The sequence below is a fragment of the Danio aesculapii genome, chromosome 8 (assembly GCF_903798145.1).
Source record: "Danio aesculapii chromosome 8, fDanAes4.1, whole genome shotgun sequence".
Taxonomy (NCBI): Eukaryota; Metazoa; Chordata; class Actinopteri; order Cypriniformes; family Danionidae; genus Danio; species Danio aesculapii.
Genome location: NC_079442.1, coordinates 49,295,907 through 49,319,198, shown reverse-complemented (window position 1 = coordinate 49,319,198; position 23,292 = coordinate 49,295,907). Strand labels below are relative to the sequence as shown.

Genomic DNA, 23,292 nt, shown 5'->3' with positions numbered 1-23,292 from the left:
ATTGAGCATCTCTGGGGTAAGATGAAGGAAGCATTGAAGATGAATCCAAAGAGTCTTGATGAACTCTGGGAGTTCTGCAAGAACGCTTTCTTTGCCATTCCAGATGACTTTATTAATAAGTGATTTGAGTCATTGTAGAGATGTATGGATGCAGTCCTCCAAGCTCATGATGGAGTCAGACACAATATTCATTCTGTTTCCACTGCAGCATGACTTTATATTCTATACTGGACATTTTTCTGTTAAGTGACAAGACTTTTGTCTAAGCAAAGTCAGACCTTTACTGTCCTAATTAATTAAATAATTAAAAATCAAGGCATGATCATATTTTATTTTGGTAAAATAAGCGTAATCTAGAGGCCTTTGCCTTTCATATAAGCCACTTCTGATACCAAATGATCAACTAGAAGTCAAGTTATTATTTGTTGTTCCTAAAACTTGGATAGGCGACAAGACTTTTGTCAGGTAGTGTACAACATTAACATGATGTTACAACTTCTTATGAAAAAATATATATACATATGTAAAAATTGTTATAATTTGTGTCAATGTAAAAAAATTAATAAAGAGAATGTTCAATAAACAAAAATCTCAACAGCTGCTGTCCTATGAACTTATTGTGCCAAAAAAAGTTATCTTGAGGTTCTGGAAATGAACAGAACCCCCACCAGCTAAACTTTGGTTGGAGGAAACGATTTAGGGAATTCATCTGGAAAAAATTTGACTCAGCTTTGAGTCAGCTTGACTAAATTGAACAGTTTTTATAAGATTTGGTCTCTTCTCCTATATCTTGATTCTGTATCCTAATCTATTTAATAATGCAGTGTTGACTATACCCTCAGTGTGGACTGTTTTAGTCCCATGGGTGGGGTGGGAGGTAAGGGGTTGTTCTGGGTATTTGTTTGTTTTAATCATTTGCTGCTCTGTTTTTTAATGTGGTTTATTTAACTTTTCTTTATTCATTCTTTCATTGTCTTTTCAGCTTAGTCGCTTTATTAATCAGGGGTCGCCACAGCGGAACGAACCGCCAACTTATCCAGCACATGTTTTATGCAGCATATGCCCTTCCAGTCGCAACCCAACACTGGGAAAAACCCACACACTCATGCACACACTAACATACACTACGGCCAATTTAGCTAATTCAGTTCACCTGTACAGCATGTGTTTGGACTGTGGGGGAAACTGGAGCACCTGGAGAAAACCCACACCAACACGAGGAGAACATGCAAGCTCCACACAGAAATGCCAACTGACCCAGCCGGGACTCAAGCCAGCGACCTTCTTGCTGTGAGGTGATTGTGCTACCCACTGCGCCAGCGTGCTTTTACTTTATTATTATTTTTAAATGTTTACTCTAAAAAAAATGTATGTTACAATAATTATTGGACTGCTTTATAACACCATAATAAAAATATTTAAACACATATAAATAAGTATTCTATTCCACTCTATTCTACTCTGAAACCTGATCAGACTGGTTGCTTGTTTTTGTTACATGCAGCTGGTTATTAGCTGATCCAAGTTGATTGATCAGCTTAACCTGGTCAGGCTGACAGACCACCCTCAATAAATGATGAGGTAATAGACATTTTTGGTGAACTATCTCTTTGTGTGCCTTATAAATAATTACTCTACTCTACTCTACTCTACTCTACTCTACTCTACTCTACTCTACTCTACTCTACTCTACTCTACTCTACTCTACTCTACTCTACTCTACTCTGAAACCTGATCAGACTGGTTGCTGTGTTTTTGGAACATGCTAGCTGCTTATTAGCTGCTCCAAGTTGCTTGATCAGCTTAACCTGGCCAGGAAGAAAGACCACCCAGAACTTGATCCAGCTGGTTAAACTGGCTTCAGGTGGTCAAGCTGGTTTTGGAAAGAGATGTCTGGTCATGAAGGAAAAGCAGGTGGAGGGGAAGGGCTGGACCAGGACATAAAAAAAACACATGGTTCACACACTTTTTGACCAATGAATGTACACGCCCTTTCCTGTAGTTTATGACCACCGGTTGAGCAAGATACTGGATCAGTGTTGTTTTTGTTAGCTTGAACTAACACTAATAACATTCATTATATTTTTTGGAGAATAAATGTTGGTCATGTTTTACAATAAGGTTTCATTAGTTCAGTGTTTCCCAACCCTGTTCCTGGAGGCACACCAACAGTACATATTTTGGATGTCTTCCTTTTCTGACCCATTACCTTCAGGTGTTGGAGTCTCTTCTGATGTTATGATAAGCTGATTCAGGTGTGTTTGATTAGGGAGAGGTTAAAAATGTGTACTGTTGGTGTGCCTTCAGGAACAGGGTTGGGAAACACTGCATTAGTTAATGTAGGGCGACACGGTGGTGCAGTGTGTAGCACGTTCGCCTCACGGCAAGAAGGTCACTGGTTTGAGCCTTGGTTAGGTCAGTTGGCGATTCTGTGTGGTGTTTGCATGTTCTCTCCATGTTCGAGTGGGTTTCCTCCGGATGCTCCGGTTTCCCCCACAAGTCCAAAGACATGTGGTATAGGTGAATTGGGTAGGCTAAATTGTCCATAGTGTATGTGTGTGAATGAGTGTGTATGGGTGTTTCCCAGTCATGGGTTGCGGCTGGAAAGGCATCCGCTGCGTAAAACATGTGCTGGATAAGTTGGCGGTTCATTCCGCTGTGGCAACCCCAGATTAATAAAGGGACTAAGCCGAAAAGAAAATGAATGAATGAATGAGTTAATGTATTTACTAACATGAACAATATTTGTAAAGCATTTATTAATTAATCATAGTTCAGTATTAACTAGTACATTATTAACATCCAAAGTCATGCTTGTTAATATTACTGTAGTTAATGCATCATGAGTTAACATTTTGTTTATTGTTTGTTCATGTTAGTAAATGCATTAACTAATACAACCGTATTGTAAAAGTGTTAATAAAAAGTTTAATTAAAATCCTCAAAACAATATAAGTGTAGTACAGCTTTTAATCTCTTTTTTTTTGTACATCATGATGTTTTCTTTTTAATTTGATATTTTTCTGAGTAAATCCTCCATTTGTCTTTTACTTTTAGACATCCACTAAAATGTAATTCAGTGTGCCAATAATTCATATAGCATAAATTAAATATTGTCAGGCATATTTAGAACAAGTATTTGATGGCAAGCCTGGGATTTTAAAACAATGTTTACTCATATTCTGCAATTAATGCAATGAGTAGAAAGTGTAAAGGAAATATTAATGTTACAAATAAATTAACGCAACGGTTTGTATAAATCTTTACAATCTTATGTATTGTAATGCATCCTCAATCTTATGTTTCCCTTTTTTTGCAAGCCATGTTTTTCAGCTTAAACTGGTCAAGCTGGATTTTAGATTTTAAAGGGGACCTATCATGCCCCTTTTTACAAGATGTAAAATAAGTCTCTGATGTCCATATAGAGTGTGTGTGTGTAGTTTCAGCTCAAAATACCACACCAATAATGTTTTAAAACTCTATGAAACGGACCCTTTCAGGCTTTCAGGATCCTAATTGTGCCATTTTGGTAACTGTCGCTTTAAATTCAAATGAGATGCTCTTTTCAAAAAAAAGAGCAGATCTACGAATGCGTCAGCCAAGCAGCAACACTCTCCCTTGTGAAGATAATATGGAAGTAACTGAAACTGCAATTCATCGAAATTTCGCTAGTCCTGGCTCCATAATAGAGCACATTTCTAATGACCCCAATGTAAAAATGGGCAACTTTACAGCAGAAAAAAAAGATGTTTACAGCCTGGTGCAAAGAACGATATTGGTGTACATAGCTAATATTACCCTTCATGACAACTGTGAGGGGGGTGATTTTTTTAATAACTCATCCGCTTCTTTTTTATTAAGTTATATTAAGTCTGCATAATTAAGGGTGGGGCCACATGAGTGAAAGCTAGGTCTCGCTAGTCTGCGTCACGCTACCTCAGCTGATTCCGGCTGATTAGCCGCTTAACTCGGCATATTCATCATATTTTTGTTTTGTTTTATGTGGCTTTACACAGTCAGTTGCTTTTTGAAATTATTTCCTACAATTATCTGATAATATGGCACGCTGTGTGTACATAATTGTGCTCACAAACCATTCAAGCAGCCTCCATTTCCAAGGTGAGTGAAATTCTCATATACTTAAATACCACATCTATAAATGTGTTTGTTTTATTGAAGATAATTTATCATCTATAATTTTCTTTAGAACTTGAATTCACTCCAGAATCTGACGGATTGATGTAGGCAGCAGCAGATGAGAGCAGAAACTCAATTGAAAATACTGTGGTAAAATCTATTTTTCCATATTTTAAAGACATGGCACACAACAATAGAATTTAATGCAGTGTTTCTTAGTGTTTCTTGTCTATAAAGACCCACTTTATATTGTATATAAATCCATCGATGTTAAAGAAATCAGATCTTAAACGTAACGATTTTGTAATAGCATGACGGTTCATCAGAAGCGCTTGAGCTGGCTGACTGAAAACGAAAAGTCCTTGTGCATATCCCCCATTAGAAATGAACTAAAGTAGAGCTGCTCCAGTTTACCTTCCACAAGACGGAGAGTGACTCCAGCTTTGAAGCCCTTGATGTCCTGGAGCTCCATCATGGGGTCTAAAGTCACTCCTGAAAGGGCCAAAGCCACAGACGAGCGCGGCGTCACCTCTTCTCTGCCCAAAACACTCATGATGGCATCCTGGACCAGCCAGAACCCATGAACCTGCGCAGAAAACACCAGAATCATAATCAGTCTTCTAGACAACGACTCTACAGTTTACAGATCAGAATTACTTTCACAGAAATCAGCTAAAGCTAATAAATCATCCACAATCCCTCTCCAAACACATTCAGATTTCCTGACATTAGAGTCGCTTCGCTCATCTTTAAACTCCTGCTATAATGAGCTACAATTTTCTTTCTGTCCAATGAGTGAGAGAGGCTTTAGCTCATAGGTTTCAAACTCAATTCCTGGAGGGCCGCAGCTCTGCACAGTTTTGCTCCAACCCTAATCAAACACAGCTGATCCAACTAATGTGGTTCAAGCTGATCCAACTAGGTGTTCAAGACTACTAGAGACCCTTAAGCAGGGGTGATCTGGAGGTGGTTGGAGCTAAACTATTCAGAGCTGCAGCCCACCAGGAATTGAGTTTGAGACCACTGCTTTAGCTCAAGTGAGAGAGGCTTTAGCTCAACTTGTTGATGTTTAGCTCAACTTGGCGAAAGCTGATTGGTTGCTCCCATGTGTGGACTGTCCAAATGGCATATTTTCAACTCGAGAAAAGCATGTGGCAAACGAAAAAGAAATACAAGTGGCAAAAAGAGAGAGAAAAGTATTTGCTTAATGCCTTTTTAAAAAGCGACTTACAAATGAGGACAAGGAAGCAATTTATATAAACTATAAGAGCAACAGTGAATAAGTGCTATAGACAAGTTTCAGGTGTGTAAAGTCTAAGAAGCTAAGCAGTAGTAATGTAATTTTTTTTTTTTTTGAGAGAGAGAGAGAGAGTACAGTTAGTGGTATAGCCAGAGAGGCAATTACAGATTAGGAATGAAAAGTGGAGACTAAATAGTTGAGGTTTTAGTCGTTTCTTGAAGACAGCAAGTGACTCTGCCGTTCTGATGTAGTTAGGGAGTTCATTCCACCAACTGGGCAGATTGAATGTGAGAGTTCGGGAAAGTGATTTCTTCCCTCTTAGGGATGGAACCACGAGGCGACGTTCATTCACAGAACGCAAGTTTCTGGAGGGCACATAAATCTGCAGAAGTGAGAGCAGATAAGAAGGAGCACAGCCAGAGGTCGCTTTGTAAGCAAACATCAGAGCTTTGAATTTGATGCGGGCAGCAACTGGCAGCCGGTGCAAACGGGTGAGTAGCGGAGTTTTTACTATTTGATTGATCCACGTTTTGAAACATGAATGAAATAAACAGTTATAAAATTGTCTATTTATTTATGGATTTAAAATTTAAATGCATCGTTTTATGGCTGGCACGGTGGGTCAGTGGTTAGCACTGTCACCTCACAGCAAGAAGGTTGCTGGTTCGAGTCCCAGCTGGGTCTGTTGGCGTTTCTGTGTGGAGTTTGCATGTTCTCCCATATAGTCCAAAGACATGCACTTTAGGTGAATTGACTAAACTAAATTGTCCATGGTGTATGCGTGTTTCCCAGTACCGGGTTGCAGCTGGAAGGGCATCCGCTGTGTAAAACATATGCTTGATAAGTTGGTGGTTCATTCCGCTGTGGTGACGACGGATGAATAAAGGGACTAAGCCGAAGGAAAATGAATGAATGAATGAAAGCATTTAAATTTATTTATTAAAGAGCCCATATTATGAGTTTTTGAAAATGCCCTTCCATGTAGTGTGTAACACAGCTCTAAGTGAAGTGAAATATCCAGCTAAGGCTTAAATCTGTAAGTGTACAGTGTTTAAAACTATTGATTCATCTATAAAAGAGTCGACTCATAGTGCTTCAAACGAGTCGTCTTGATAACGAGTCATTAGGTGTTTCGCGATGACGCAGCCACGAAACACAAGCCTCGCCAGTAGCAGCCACGAAACACAAGCCTCGCCAGTAGTTACGCGCGCAAACCAGGGAGATTTGAAACCTGCGGCCCCGCCCACTAACACAGAAAAAACACTAGACACACACACACAGACGCCGCCGGTCCAATGAAGTCACGCTGTGCTCAGATGGATAATATTGACAGTCTCTACCCAAAGATGAAACTGTGAAGAGTCAGTGGTTGAGGTTTATTCACTAGTGTAAGTAAGTGAGATTAAAATTGTTGCCTCGTTTACTCTAGCTTGCAAATTATGTATTTATTGTGTTTTGTTACTTGTTAACCTGGTACAGTACATGCGGTTACTCTTTATATTCTCTTATCACATGTAAGCCACGTTAAAAACGCGACGCGTGCCGCTTTGTTTACGGATTTAACGTTAAAGGCTTTTGTGAGCTCGCGTTCCACTGCCGTTTGTCGTTGCTATGGCGATCGTAAGCTAGGAGACAGGAGACTCGCGTCGCTTTCCCTAGTTCTGAGGAGCGTTGTGTGTGTGTGTGTGTGTGAGAGAGAGAGAGAGAGAGAGAGAGAGAGAGAGAGACTCGCGTCGCTTTCCCTAGTTTTTCTGAGGAGCGTTGTGTGTGTGTGTGTGTGTGTGAGAGAGAGAGAGAGAGAGAGAGAGAGAGAGAGAGAGAGAGAGAGACTCGCGTCGCTTTCCCTAGTTTTTCTGAGGAGCGTTGTGTGTGTGTGTGTGAGAGAGAGAGAGAGAGAGAGAGAGAGAGAGAGAGAGAGACTCGCGTCGCTTTCCCTAGTTTTTCTGAGGAGCGTTGTGTGTGTGTGTGAGAGAGAGAGAGAGAGAGAGAGAGAGAGACTCGCGTCGCTTTCCCTAGTTTTTCTGAGGAGCGTTGTGTGTGTGTGTGTGTGTGTGTGTGTGTGTGTGTGTGTGTGAGAGAGAGAGAGACTCGCGTCGCTTCCCCCAGTTCTTCTGAGGAGGGTTGTGTGTGTGTGTGTGAAAAAAGCCTTACACTATGAAGTGCGTGTGCACTGTGACTACTTTTATATAGTTGATTAGCAGCTGGGCATTTCACTCTGTCTCGTGCTGAAGCCTGTCACTGTCGACCAATCGCAGCAGGCTGTCATCGGTCCAATCAGTGCAGATTAGCTTCGCGCTGAGGAGGGGGTTGGGAACAAATGAATCGCTGAGCGATTCATATGGGAGTCGCTGGGATAATTAGGTAAAAATAAATGCAGATTATAAGACCATCAAAGTGTTTTATGACCTTGCATGCATATTAGACTGTTGTTGGAGACCCTTACAACCTAAATATGACCCTATTTCATGTATAATATGGGCTCTTTAAGATATGATTTTTACTATTTGATTGATCAACGTTTTAAAACATGAGTTTATAAAATTGTCTATTTATTTACACATTTAAAAGTTTTTTTTTTTTGATTATTTGTAATATTTTATTTAATTTATTTATTTATTTATTTATTTTTTAATTTTTGTGACAGAACAATAAAACATTTATATATAAAAAAATATGATAAATAACATGACAATAATAACAGCAACAATATTAAATAAAAAGGAGTAAATAAAATAATAATAGTAAAAAAAAATTAATAATAATAATAAATAAATAACATGATAAAAGTAGGGGGGGAAGAAAAGGGGGGGGGGTAAAAGTTATTTTTAAATGCATTGCTTCATTGCTTTATTAAATGATATTTAAAAACAGAATTTAAATAAACACATTTAAATATGTATTAAATTGTGATTTATTTATATACATTTTAATGCTTCAATTATTAAATTGATAATTTTATTCTTTGTTTTATTTTTAACTGTCCACTCCATAGTTCCAAACCTTTCTTCTGTTAAACACAAAAGAAGTTTTCTTTGTTCTCCATTTTTACCTGGGCATCCTCATCCCGAGGCCTCTAGAGATTGTGCAGCACCATTGATGTGATCTATGTCCTGTGAAGAGATGACACCAACCATCGAGGATCTCAAGGACAACACACAGGACTACTAGAGGTCTCTATAACCCTGGACCAGGCCGTATCCTGAGCAGATGCTGTGACGGTCATGGAGGAGTGAAAAGCACAAGACTGATTCCTGAAAGACCCCAGTGACAGACGAGTCTCTGCATTGATCCTGTGGGCCAGCCAGTACACCAGCTGGTGACCTACTCACACCTGCAGTTTCTCTACGATAGACGTTTCTCCAGTGCCTAGACTGCAGCTCTGCACAAGAAGTTTGACCAGAGGAGAAATGGTCGTTCACAACTGAGCCTGGTCTCTCTCGAGGTTTTTTCCTTCACTTTCATCAATTGGTGAAGTTTTGTTCCTCGCCACTGTCGCCACTGGCTTGCTTGGTTTGGGACTTGAGGAGCTACGCATTGATGGATTTGCTCTTCAGTGTTTGGACTTTCAGCAGTGATTATTAAACCACACTGAACTGAACTTGAACTCCGAAAGCTAGACTGACACAGTTTCAATTTACTAGAACGTCTATGTTAAGCTGCTTCGACACAATCCACATTGTAAAAGCGCTATAGAAATAATCATGACTTTAATTGAAGATATTCTGAAGAAAGCAGAAAATATGTAATCATTGACTTCCATAGTATTTCCTACAATCAAAGTCAATTGTTACAGGTTTTCAACATTCTTTAAAATATCTTCTTTTGTGTACGACAGATGAAAGAAACTCAAAGGTTTGGAACTATGTGAGGGAGATTAAAAGGCCCGTTTACACTGAATGGTACTGTCAAAAAGCGTACCGAACTGAACCGTACCGTACCACTTTTTCGGCACAGAGTACCAAAAGGCGGAGCCACACGCGCAGCTGAACGCTATTGGTTTACAGAGAGACGTCATTCGCTTACGCAACAAGCCAGAATGAAAACAAAAAACCCGCCATGTTTGAAATACACAGCCGATGAGCGGAGACATTACAGCGGAATGATATATACATATAATAACGAGCCATGGTTGACTCGGGCTCAAACAACCCTTAAACAAACCTTGTCGTCGTCTTGATAAACAGCCACAAAGCCAAGAAGAAGAGCAGATTTACCCTGTGCCCCGTAGTTTTTTAGGAGCCAGTCTGAGGCGCGAGCGGTTTCGCTTTCTTGCTAGCGCTCGTCTAACATTAAATCTGAAATAACAAACTTCTTGAGCTGATGATAATAACCTGCGCTTGATTATTGACGTGCTTTTGAAACCCGATCCTGTCAGACACTGACAAACGCAAGAGTGAAGCGCGAAAAAACAAAGGAGAAGCTGGAAAAAAAGGAGCACATTATTTTACAGCAAACATGAACAAAATGCCATGTATAACTAACTTATTATCTTCACATTTTGGACTAATATGAACCAGGAATGATGGAATTACTCTCTAACAGAGGCTACATGTGCTGCTGAAGCTTACAGACACAGATAAGAGGTTTTCACTGACTGTAGGCTATATTTTGGGTTGTTTTGAACCTAAATACGGACGAAATGTCTGTTGTGTGTGTTCTTCTGTAGTTGGTAACATATCGGAGACTGTAAGGGGCTGTATGTGTCTATACATGTTCATTTATTTAGTTATTTAATATAATTACAAACGTTACAGTAGGCTGTTTCGCACTATCATTGATCTGCAGTTATAATCAACTCATGTTCATTGAAAAGTTAGTAATAAACATTTCTACACAAGTATTTATGTGTGTAAAGCCTCTGTTTTGTGAGAAGTGTTTCTCATATGATATGCAAGTGACCTGTACAGCTTTATTGTAGACATTTCCTCGAGCGAGAATGACGTCGACTGAAACTTTCTGTCATACACCACGCCCACCAAAAGGGTACCCTTGTTAGTGGAAACGCAAGCCTGATAAAGGTGACCCGTACCAAACCGAACCGTACTGTACTGTACCAGTCAGTGGAAACGAGCCAAAACATAGTTAATTTTCATTTTTGGGTGAACTATCCATTTAATCCAACATTCAATGATATTTGCATGATCTGTTGACTGCCATGCTTGAGCATATTTGCATTGCTAAACACAATCTAGACTGCTAAATTTGAGGTTACACCAATTCAATGCTTTTCAGAGTAATTATTGTCCCACCAACTTATTTCCTACAGGGCTTGAATGCTAAAGTGTAATAAATCTGACCTGCAGCTCGAAGGGTTCGACGCCTGCACCCTGAATCTTCACCGGAAATGAGCCGTCGTCATCTTTTTTGATTCCTCTCCCATTGGCTGAACACGAGACGTCTGCAGAGCAAAGCATGAGCAGATTCTTCACTTTGAGCTTAAAAATGTGCTTAAAGCCAAAACAAAAGTTACATAAGAGAGAAAGAGTTGGGAAATCTGGTCAAATGTCATGAAAGAAAGTAAAGAAAGACCCGGGTTTTCCATCCAAGAGACCAATACAATAGAACCATGGTACTGTTCTTTTTTGGGAGAGATGTTTAATGAATGATTTTTGGATATGCACTATCATAAAACCAATACAAATAAAATAAAATAAAATAAAATAAAATAAAAGTAAAGTAAGTAAAGTAAAGTAAAGTAAAGTAAAGTAAAGTAAAGTAAAGTAAAGTAAAAGTACAATTGAATTAAATTTAAATAATGAAATAAAATCCTGTAAAAAATGTTTCTCTTTACTTTATAAAATAAATACTTAAAAAATTATTGCAAAAAAGATAAAGGACAGCATTGTATTCCTCAACTTTATTCTTTAGGTTTTAAATGATCAGTTTATTTTAGATATTTAACTACATTATTTTTATTATTATTATTATCATTATTAATATAAAAAGGTAAGCCAATGCCAATATAAAACAGCATACATTTTTTAAAATAGATATACAAAAGCACATTTTGTAAAACACATTTTTTAAAGCATGAAATAAAATTAAAAACTAATAAATAAAATTCAAAATAAAATAAAATACTTTTGTCAGATTTCAGAAGAAATACAAATATTATATATGATAATACAGAGGGCTTAAAATAGAAACATTAAGTACAACAAAACTACATGCAAAATGATTTTCTTCAAATAACAATCTAATTAATTAGAAATTAGAAATGAATACATTGTGCCAATTTATCAGTGATTTTTATTTTATAATGTATGCATGTATGTGATTGATGTATATCACTTTATATGCATGTTTATATAGGTATATGTACTCAGAATATATACAGTGCTCAGCAAATATAAGTACACCCCTCACAAATCTCTCTTTTAAATTCATATTTTTAAGAGGAAGCGATACAATATTATATGTGTGCATATACATTAGATTAGTCACTACTGAAGCCAAATCTGGAGCTTATCTAACAAAACAACTTACGATAATGCTCCAAAAACTAGTACACCTAAATGTATGTTATAGAAAAATATTAAATACAAATTTAACAAAGAGGAAAAATCAAGAGAAGCAAAAAAAAAAACATTTTGTTGAAATTTTGTAGGTTGTAATTTTTTTGCAATATTTTGCATACATTTAATTGTATTATCTTTCAATTTCTCAATATGTTTGGTTACTAAAATATTATTTTAATAAATATATCTGTTTAATAAATCTGTTTTGTTTAAATGCACCAAAATACATTGCCTATATTTACAGAGGAATGGATACCAATATTTATTTTCAAAATGGAGTGTACTCAATTATGCCGAGCACTGTGTGTGCATATATACACATCTGAGTATGTCTGTATTTTTATTCTGTTTTTGTTTTTTCTATCACTTATTTGCAGTGGTGGAAGGAGAACTGAAAAATCTTAAGTACCATTACTTGCCCAAAAATGTAGTGCCAGTAAAAATATCTGTTGTAAATATTATTTAAAGAATGAGTAAAAAGTAGACCTTTCAAAAGTACTCAGTGGTAGTGAGTAGTGAGTGTTACGCTATAAAAAGCTGATGCGTTTACATGTAATCTGTGGATGTGTGTAAACGTAACATTCTGTAGTGCATTTAGTTATTGCCCAGCAGGCACACAACATCATAAGATGTCAGGTGACCAAAATTCAATGTCTAGCCAGCGCCTAACAACACTTTGTTTTTTTGATGTCCAATGATGACGTCAAATGACGTTGATATTTGGTTGATCTTAGGTTGCGTTAGAAAGTGACCAAAATACAAACATCGAGCCAACATCTTAAACCAGTGGCGGTTTTAGGCATGGGCAATGTGGGCGATCGCTCAGGGCGGTATCTTGCTAGGGGTGACATGTAGACACGCTCCACATTTTTAATTTGTTACTTTACACCACTGCGTATTTGTGGATACTGCTGGAATTTCTGAATTTCCTTTTGGAATGAATAAAATATTTATTAACCTGTGTCCGCCTACAAAACTAACATTAGATTTTAGTACAGTATGTGTCAAAATACCATTGATTTACCATTATGGTAACAGAATTAAAAGTTATGGTAATACCATTTTGCTTTTCTAGGGGTCATATGTATGTGACTGAAATAATAAAAAAGCCCTAGACATCCATCCTGACATCCATTATAGTCACAGCTTTGAGTCTAAGATTTCCACTAACAGCAAGACTCGGCTTGATCCGGAATGAGCTTGTCCAGACAACTTCCCCAGTTAACAAGCACTGGATGACTGGATATTACTAGTACTTACACCACCCTCTCTCACTGTGAGCTGGTACTTTCTCACTTAATTATGAAGGGAAAAACTTTTATAAAGAGATGAAAAGGTTACAGGTTACATTTACTTTATAAGTTACAGAAAATGCCATGCTAAACCTTCTGTAAACCAATATTTAAGCTGTGGTTAGGTGGGAATCATGGTGAAATGTGTAAAACTGAAGCGGGTGTGTGTGCTTTGATCAAATCAGAAAGAAATATTTCTGTGTAGAAAAATGAGCAGAATTTAATGAATGATGGGCATGGAATATCAGGAATGCCGTTTTTCAGGAATATTTTAAGAAACTTCTCAAGACTCACCTTTTTACCGTTGCTTTTAACTTAGATTGATTATTCTTGTTAATTTTATCATCCAATTGTATTGAATCGTTCATATTTTATTGTTTTATTGTGGTCTTTTTTTACTGTTTTTATTGTTCGGCTTTGTTTGCCTTGTGTGCCTGTTAGCGCTTTGGGTCTGAGAAAAGCGCACTATAATAAAAATGTATTATTATTATTATTATTATGTCCATTCTGTGGAAATCATACATCTTTATGGACCTGTCATAAACAGTGTTTTAGACCATAATTTGATTCATCTCAGTAGAATAGTCACAATGAAAAAAATAATAATGATCATAAAGGGTAAAAAATAAATAAACAGGATGTTGTCTGTCAACAACAAAGCTCATTTTCATCAAAATATGAAAGCTAAATACAGCTCAGCATAATTGAGAACACTCCATTTTGAAAATGAATATTAGCATCCATTTCTCTGTGAATATAGGCAATGTATTTTGGTGCATTTAAACAAAACAGATTTATTAAACAGATATATTTATTAAAATAACGTTTTAGTCATCAAACATGTTTAGAAATTGAAAGATTATACAATTAAATTCAAGCTAAATATTGCAAAAAAAATTATAACCTACAAAATTTCAACTAAATTTTAAATTTTTTCTCAAGATTTTTCCACTTTTTTAAAATTTGTATTTAATATTTTCATATAACATATAAATTTAGGTGTACTAGTTTTTGGAGCATTATCGCAAGTTATTTTTTTTAGATTAGCTCCAGATTTGGCTTCAGTACTGACTAATCTAACGTATATGCACAGATATAATATTGTAGAGCTTCCTCTTAAAAATATTAATTTAAAAGAGAGATTTGTGATAAATATTGCATATATCTTACAAACAAAACAATATATGCATGTATGTATGCATGCATTTATATACTGTATATATATATATATATATATATATATATATATATATATATATATATATATATATATATATATATATATATATATATACACACACACATATATACACACTATTTATATATATATATACACTATTTATATATATTTTAGTAAACAGGGAAATACAGAATGTTTTCCAAACACTCGAGTGTTGATTATGACTAGACATTGAAGTAAAAGATAGGGGTGCACAAAATACAGAGGAATAATTGTTATTGTACAGTATAGTATTGTTATTGTATAGTATATGCAATATTCATATCGCAGAGAGCTGCAATAAATTATTTTAAGGATGCACCAAAATAACAATTCTACCCAGTGGGTGCTGATCAGCAATTGGCTAGAAGTTGAAAATAAATACTAAATGACAAGAGTGAAGACAAGAGAAAAAGACAACAGCCAATAAGAGTCTGAATATCTGCCCAGGTTTTCATTAATTCGTAGTGCCTAAACATTTGCAGCTGGAGAGTTTTTTTAGATAAGAAAAAAATGTATGTGATCAATAAAAATATACATTATAACCTGTTTATTTTAGTACACTGTAAAACCCAAAAGGTTAAGGTAACTCAAACCATTTGAGGAAACCAACTGCTGCAAACAATTTAAGTTCAAATCTATTCTATACGAGTACTGTGAACTTAATCCATTTGAGTAAATGAAGCAATTTAAGCACAGTAAAACCCAATAAATGAAGAGAACTCAAACCAATTGAGTACTGTAAAACCCAATAAATGAAGAGAACTCAAGCCAATTGAGTACTGTAAAACCCAATAAATGAAGAGAACTCAAACCAATTGAGTACTGTAAAACCCAATAAATGAAGAGAACTCAAACCAATTGAGTACTGTAAAACCCAATAAATGAAGAGAACTCAAGCCAATTGAGTACTGTAAAACCCAATAAAGAGAACTCAAACCAATTGAGTACTGTAAAACCCAATAAGTTAAGGCAACTCAAACTGATTGAGGAAACCGATTGCTACAAATCATTCGAGTTTAAAAACTAATCTATATGAGTACTGTGAACCTTTAAGCTAAAGTAATGAAGTATTTAATTAACTCATTACCTTCAACACTGAGTTCAAAACTTTTTTCAAATGAGTAGAATAACCTTTCAGTCAATTTTGAGTTGACTACACTCAATTTATTTGATAAAGTAGACTGTTGGGTTTTGATGACTGAATTATCATTACATAATCGTTTTATTTTAAGCTAATAAAAATAGCTTTTCTCTAGGAAATGCTATGTTGCGACAAACATCACTATCGCAATACTCAATAGTAGGCACTGGATGATAACAGATTTCAAGGTTTACCGTGGTTTGGAATAATTAAGCAAAAACTTTCTGTTCTCTTGTAGACTAGCAGAACAGTGCAGTGGTTTACTTTATATCCAAAGAAAAGATTTGCAAAGATGCCTTTTCAGGTTGTAAAGAAATCTGTGTTTTAGAAACTAATAAAGACAGAAGTCAATGATTGATTTTAATTGTTTAGCCTGACATGTTTACTGCTCCAAAACATTATAAATGTTTCTTGAAATAAAATATATTGTGTTCAATGGGGAAAAAAGGCTGTTTTTAACTCAGACATTTAACACAAACTTATTTTACAGCATTAATCATAATACTGTGATATATTTATCCAAGGTTATCATATTGTCAGAATCTTACACCGGCTCATGCCTACTCATTAGCAATTTAGCATTATTTTTCCAGGATCATGGAACTCTAGTAAAAGCCCACAGAAATGTGCTCTGAGCTCCAGCATTGTTTGGCCTGCAGATCGACGCGCTCCTGTCAGCTTAAACTGATGGAGGTTTGACTTTGCCTGGAGAAAAACGCGCTGCTTTGACAGACAGGAATGTGCCTGATGCTCGGGGAATCTCACACTCTTTTACACGAGTGTTTGTGAGAGAAATGAGTATCATTCAGCAGGAGCTCAAAGCTAGTGAAAGTAAACGTCAACGCACAGCCCACATGACAAAAATACTATAGTAATGGATGATAAATATTAGGGCTGAACAATTTATCTTTGAGCATCGATCTCGTAAATACATAAATTATATATATATATATTTATTTATTTATTTATTTATTTATATATATATATATATATATATATATTTATTTATATATATATATATATATATATATATATATATATATATATATATATATATATATATATATATATATATATATATATATATATATATATATATATATATATATATATATATATATATATATATATATATATATATATATATATATAATAAATATATAAATTATATATAAATATATAAAATAATTACAAATTTAGGGCTACTAATTTTACCTTAAAATGGCTTTTAAAAAAATTCAAAACTGCTTTTATTCTAGCCGAAATAAAACAAATAAGACTTTCTCTAGAAGAAAAAATATTATCAGAACTACTGTGAAAATTTCCTTGCTCTGTTAAACATCATTTGGGAAATATTTAAGAGAAAAAAAAAAATTAAAGGGGGGCTAATAATTCTCTCTCTCTCTCTCTCTCTCTCTCTATATATATATATATATATATATTTTTTTTTTTTTTTTTTTTTTTATACAATGCTGACCATGTTATTTTACGTTTGATTGTTTAGGTTTTTGCATTTGAATACTGTTAGATTGCCCAGAAAACCATAAATCGTTGTTTATTTAACTTTTACTTTATTTTTCCGTATTTAAATACGCTTGTAATTTATTATATTTTATGCAGATGCACGGCAGAGAAAAAGATTTGATTCCACCAGTCCACCATCTAAATTAATGAACTCCTTCCAAATGGAGCTGTTCAAATAATCTGGTGAATTAATATTCATATCGCAAAACATAAATTGCAGCAAAACAAAATATCGCAATGTTGGATTTTTCCAAAATCCTGCAACACTAGTGAATAGAGTGTTTTTGAACCACACAATAGTAAAGTGTATATATTATAGTATGTACAACACGATGCTAATGAGTGCTACAGCATACAAACTAATGGGAAGTGATAAAACAAAACAAGGTCACACTTTATTTTGATGGCCTGTTTGTTGAATTTAAGTTACATTGCATCTACATGTCAACTAATTCTCATTAGATTATAAGTAGACTGTTAGGTTGGGGTTAGGGTTAGTGTAAGTTGACATGTACTTGCAAAGTTTCTTATAGTCAGTTAAATGTTTGTTGAAGGAGCAGTATCAGCAGATAATAAGCAGACAGTCTACTAATACTCAACTGGACCATCAAAATAAAGCGTTATCCAAAACAAATATTGTAGTAAATTTAGTTTTTACTACTGTAGTATGATATACCACGCACATCTAATACTCAACACAAACAAACACCGCACATGTAAAAAAACTATGGCAATTTCAAGTAAACACTAGTGTTTTTGAACCATGCTAGTATAGTAAAGTGTATAACACTGTATATTTTGTAGAATTTACTACATTTTGCTAGTAAGTGCTACAGCATACTGTAGTATTAACTATTGTGAACTGATAAACTGTAATGTTTATTGTAGTATACTTTAGTTTTTACAATTGTAGGACACCTCAAAGTTAAAAACTTCAATTTCACACACAGAACATAGAAATACTGTGGTAATTTATATTAAGCAGTGTTTTTGAACCATACACTAGCAAAGTGCACAACTAATAATATATTTTACTTTTAACTTAGCTAATAATATTTAACTTTGCTTATGAGTGCTACAAGATACCATATTAGTAATATTGTGAACTGATAAAATGTAAGAATTACTGTAGTATACTTTAGTTTTTACTATAATACAGTCTACCTTAAAGTTGTAGAAAACTGCTCTTTCACATACACACAGCAAACATACACACAACCCCCCCACACATACAACCACAACATAAAGAAATACTATGGTAATTTATAGTATAGTGTTTTTTCATCAATACTTTAGCAAAGTTTTTAGCTAATATAGTATTCACAGCACTTTGCTAATGAGTGCTACAGTATACCATATTAATAATATTGTGAAATAATTAAATGTAATATTAACTGTAGTATACTTTAGCTTTTACTATAATACAGTCTACCTTAAAGTTGTAGAAAACTTCTTTCACATACACACAGCAAACATACACACACACACAACCCCCACATAAAGAAATACTATGGTAATTAAAAAAGTCTTTAGCTAATATAGTATTTACAGCACTTTGCTAATGAGTGCTACAGGATACCATATTATTAATTATCATGAACTAATACAATATAATAATTACTGTAGTATACTTGAGTTTTTACTATAATATAGCCTAAATTGAAAGTTGCAGAAACCTTCGCTTTCTCACACACACACCACACATAAACTCATGACCCACACACAGACAACCCCCACATGAAGAAATACTACAGTAATTTATATTAAGCAGTGTTTTTTACTCTAGCAAAGTGTTTAGGTAATAATAGCAGTATTTTCAGCACTTTGCTATTGAGTGCGACAGGATACCATATAATTAACAATCATGAACTGATAAACTGTAATAATTACTGTAGGAAACTTGAGTTTTTACAACAATATAGCCTAAAATAAAGTTGTAGAAAACTTCGATTTCAAAAACACACATCAAACATACACTCATGACCCACACACACAACCCCCACATGAAGAAATACTACTGTAATTTATATTAAGCAGTGTTTTAGAACTATACACTAGCAACGTGTATAACTAATATTAGTATTAACAACACTTTGCTAATGAGTGCTACAAAATACCATTTTATTAACTGTCATGAATCGATAAAATGTAATAATTACTGTATTATACTAGAGTTTTTACTATATAATCTACCTTAAAGTTGTAGAAAACTTCTCTTTTACACACACACCCACATAAAGAAATACTATGGTAATGTATAGTAAATATAGTGTTTTTGAACCATACCATAGCAAAGTGTATAGCTAATATTGTGCTACAGCACACTGTATTATTAACTATCGTGAACTGATCAAATTAAACAATTACTATAGTATACTTTAGTTTTTAGTACAATACAGCCTAAATTAACATAGAAAACTTCGCTTTCACATACATACACCAAACATACACTCATGACCCACACACACAATCCCCACATGAACAAATACTTTATAGTAATTTAAAGTAAATAGTGTTTTTGAAGCAATACTCTAGCAAAGTGTATAGCTAATAATAGTATTTACAGCACTTTGTTAATGAGTGCTACAGCATACTGCATCATTAACTATCGTGAACTGATCAAATTAAAGAATTACTAAAGTATTCTTTAATTTTTAGTACAATATAGCCTGAAAATTAAAGTTGTAGAAAACGTTGCTTTCACATGCACACGAAACACACACACACACACACACACAACCCACACACATATAATCCCCACATGAAGAAATACTACGGTAATTTATATTAGGCAGTGTTTTTGAACCATACACTAGCAAAGAGTATAGCTAATAATAGTATTTACAGCACTGTGCTAATGAGTGCTACAACATACTGTATTATCAACTATCGTGAACTGATCGAATGAAACAATTACTATAGTATACTTGAGTTTTTACTAAAATACAGCCTGAATTAAAGTAGAAAACTTCGGTTTCACTCATGACCCATAAACACAACCCCCACATGAATAAATACTATGGTAATTTATATTACCACTTTGCTAGTGTATGGGTAATTCTATTACCATACGCTAGCAAAGTGTACAGCTGATATTGTTTACGGCACTTTGCTAATGAGTGCTTAAGCATACAATATTATTAACTGATCAAATTAAACAATTACTATGGTATACTTTAGTTTATAGTTTAATGTAGTCTACCTTAAAGTTGTAGAAAACTTCGATTTCAAACATACACACGACCCCCACATGAAGAAATACTACAGTAATTTATATTAAGCAGTGTTTTTGAACAATACTCTAGCAAAGTGTATCGCTAATAGTAGTATTTACAGCACTTTCCTAATGAGTGCTACCATATTATTAATATTGTGAACTGATAAAATGTAATAATTACTGTAATATAATTGAATTTTTAACAATATAGCCCAAATTAAAGTTGTAGAACCCCCACATGAATACTATGGTAATTTATAGTAGTGTTTTTGAACCATACTCTAGCAAAGTGTATAGCTAATATTGTGCTACAGCATAACATTCTGTATTATTAACTAACGTTATCGTGAACTGATTAATGTAATAATTACAATGGTTTACTTTATTTTTTCAAAGGTGAAAGTAAACTTCTTAAGTACGTTATCATTATGCAAACACAATTTCATGTTTATTTACCAGCTGCAAACAATTTCAGCGTGTTTAACTTCACTTTACGCATGCATTACTTCAGTTTTCACAAAGTTTTGGTCTTAAAACTCCGAGGGAAAACATCAGGAAGGAGTTTAAAGAGGGAGGAGACTGAAATGAATCAGAAAATCGACAGTTTTTTTACCCGCATTATTATTTCTCCGGTCTCCGTTTTTCTTGGCCGTGTCCCTCATGGTGTCCGCTGCTGTTTTCTGTCGGTCTTGTGTTTTTGTGTCGTGTGCTCGGAGTGCTGTCAGGTGTGACTGACCCAACACGTCTTTTTAGTTTGTCATTCCCCGGTGGGACCGCTCCCTCCTCCGGCTCCTCCCCGGCCAGAGTCAGCGCAGGGCGGGACGCGGAGCTCCATGTTGAGGGAGGGGAAAAAAAAAGTGTCGCTCCCCTCCCCCCTGACTGCCCTCAGGACAGGGAGGATCCTGGTACATTCACACACACACACCAAACATACGCTCACGACCCACACACCTCACATAGAAGAAATACTATGGTAATTTATAGTAAATAACAGTGTTTTAAACTATATTATTGTCATACTATGTTCAGTTTTTGGTAATTTATATAAAAAACTACTGATTACCAGTGGAGGAAAGAGTACTGGAAACTCATACTCAAGTAAATGTACCATTACTTGCCTAAAAATGTAGTGCGAGTAAAAGTATCTGTTGTAAATATTACTCAAAGTAAGAGTAAAAATGACACTTTTCAAAAGTACTCAAGAGTAGTGAGTGTTACACTGTAAAAGCTGATGCATTTACATGTAATTTGTGGATGTGTGCAAACGTAACATTCTGTAGTGCATTTGGTTACTGCCCAGCCGACACACAACGTCATAAGATGTTAATATTAGGTTAGATTTAGGTCGTGATGTCAGGTGACCAAAATTCAATGTCTAACCAGCGTCCAACTACAACGTTATTTTGATGTCCAATAACGACGTCAAATGATGTCGATATCTGGTTGATTTCAGGTTGTGTTGAAAAGTAGCTTAAATCCAACGTCGAGCCAACATCCTAAACCAACATCATATTGACATCAAATACTGACATTTATTCATCAGGTAGTCTATGGCAACCAGAATCCAACATCTGATAGACGTCAAAGTGGTAACGTCCACACGTCAAGCTGTAACATCATTAGACGTTGATATTTGGTTGATTTTAGGTTGGACAGTGATGTCAGCCTGACCTTGGGTTCTGATGTCAACCCTATTTTCATTTTCAAACAAACTGCAACATCCACACGACATTGGGGTACAACGTCAATCTGATGTCATGTTGATGTCTTGTGGCTGCTGGGTGTTTAAAGCCATTTTGGTTATCATACGTTAAACATCTGTCATCTTCCTATCAGTGACATGCATCTAAACAGTCTCAGGTTCAATGTGTGTAAAGATTTTGAACATCTTGGACACTTTTAATCCTTCCAATTAGTTTGCTGCAAATATAAATCGCCCATGTCTTGAGGTAGTTCATTATGATGTGATTTACCTTTTATGTGCGATTTAATTGGACGGTAATCACAGGATAGATTTTTCTACTCAGCCAATCCCCATAGACAAGCAAAAATAAAATAGGGACTGCAGGTCGAAGGAAAGTAGTGGAGTAAATGTACTGATACTGCAGTAAAAATGTACTCAAGGGAAAGTAAAAGTACAAATTGTTAAAACTACTAAGTAAATTATGATTTCTGAGGAAAAACTACTCAAATATAGTAGAGTATTTGTAATTTGTTACTTTACACCACTGCTGATTACATCATTACAGTTGTATTTGCACTCAAGATTTTTGGTGGTATAACATTTCTTAAACAAAATAAGTTAGCTTAATTGGTTTGTGCTGGAACAACTTGTGTTGGCACACACTCTTAAAAACTCTAACCAAACACACACACACGTGCGCTCAAACACCTCACATGAACGTGTGCGTGTGTGTGTGAGAGTGTGTATGGGTGTTTCCCAGTATAGGATTGCGGCCGGAAGAGCATCTGCTGCGTAAAACATATGCTGGAAAAGTTGGCGATTCATTTTGCTGTGGCGATCCCTGATAAAGAAGGAACTAAGCCGAAGGAAAATGAATGAATGAATGAATTATAAAAAATATGTAATCATGTAACATTAAAAGAACTAAATATTTTCCAAATAGACCATTTATCTTATTTTTCTTCATGCTATTAACTGAATATTTATATAAGAAACTATATGAATGGCTCTTACTGGTCTTTATGCATGTGCAGATGTAGATAAATACATTTAAAAGGCTATTCCAAAAATAAAAAGATTTGTTGTAAATTGTAGTTGAGATGTTATTTCAATTGCAATGAATTGCTCATTTTTTGTATCATCCAATAAAAAACGAAAAAGAAATGTAAGAAATTCTAATAACTAAAATAAATAAATAAAAAACTATATATTGTATATATATATATATATATATATATATATATATATATATATATATATATATATATATATATATGAATGTATATGTATATACAGTTGAAGTCAGAATTATGAGCC

At 34.8% G+C, this 23,292-nt stretch overlaps 1 protein-coding gene across 1 annotated transcript in view; it reads right to left on the bottom strand.

Moving 5' to 3' along the window:
- Positions 1-21,072, bottom strand: part of si:ch211-166a6.5 (clustered mitochondria protein homolog) — a 48,293-nt gene extending 27,221 nt beyond the window's left edge. Inside the window, exons 1-3 of the mRNA XM_056463215.1 lie at positions 20,905-21,072; positions 10,675-10,775; positions 4,552-4,723 (exon numbers count right to left, since the gene is read on the bottom strand). Of these exons, the coding sequence (XP_056319190.1) occupies positions 4,552-4,723; positions 10,675-10,775; positions 20,905-20,953 (322 nt within the window). The 5' untranslated portion in view covers positions 20,954-21,072. The remainder of the gene's footprint in view (positions 1-4,551; positions 4,724-10,674; positions 10,776-20,904) is intronic.
- Positions 21,073-23,292: the final 2,220 nt, after the last annotated feature.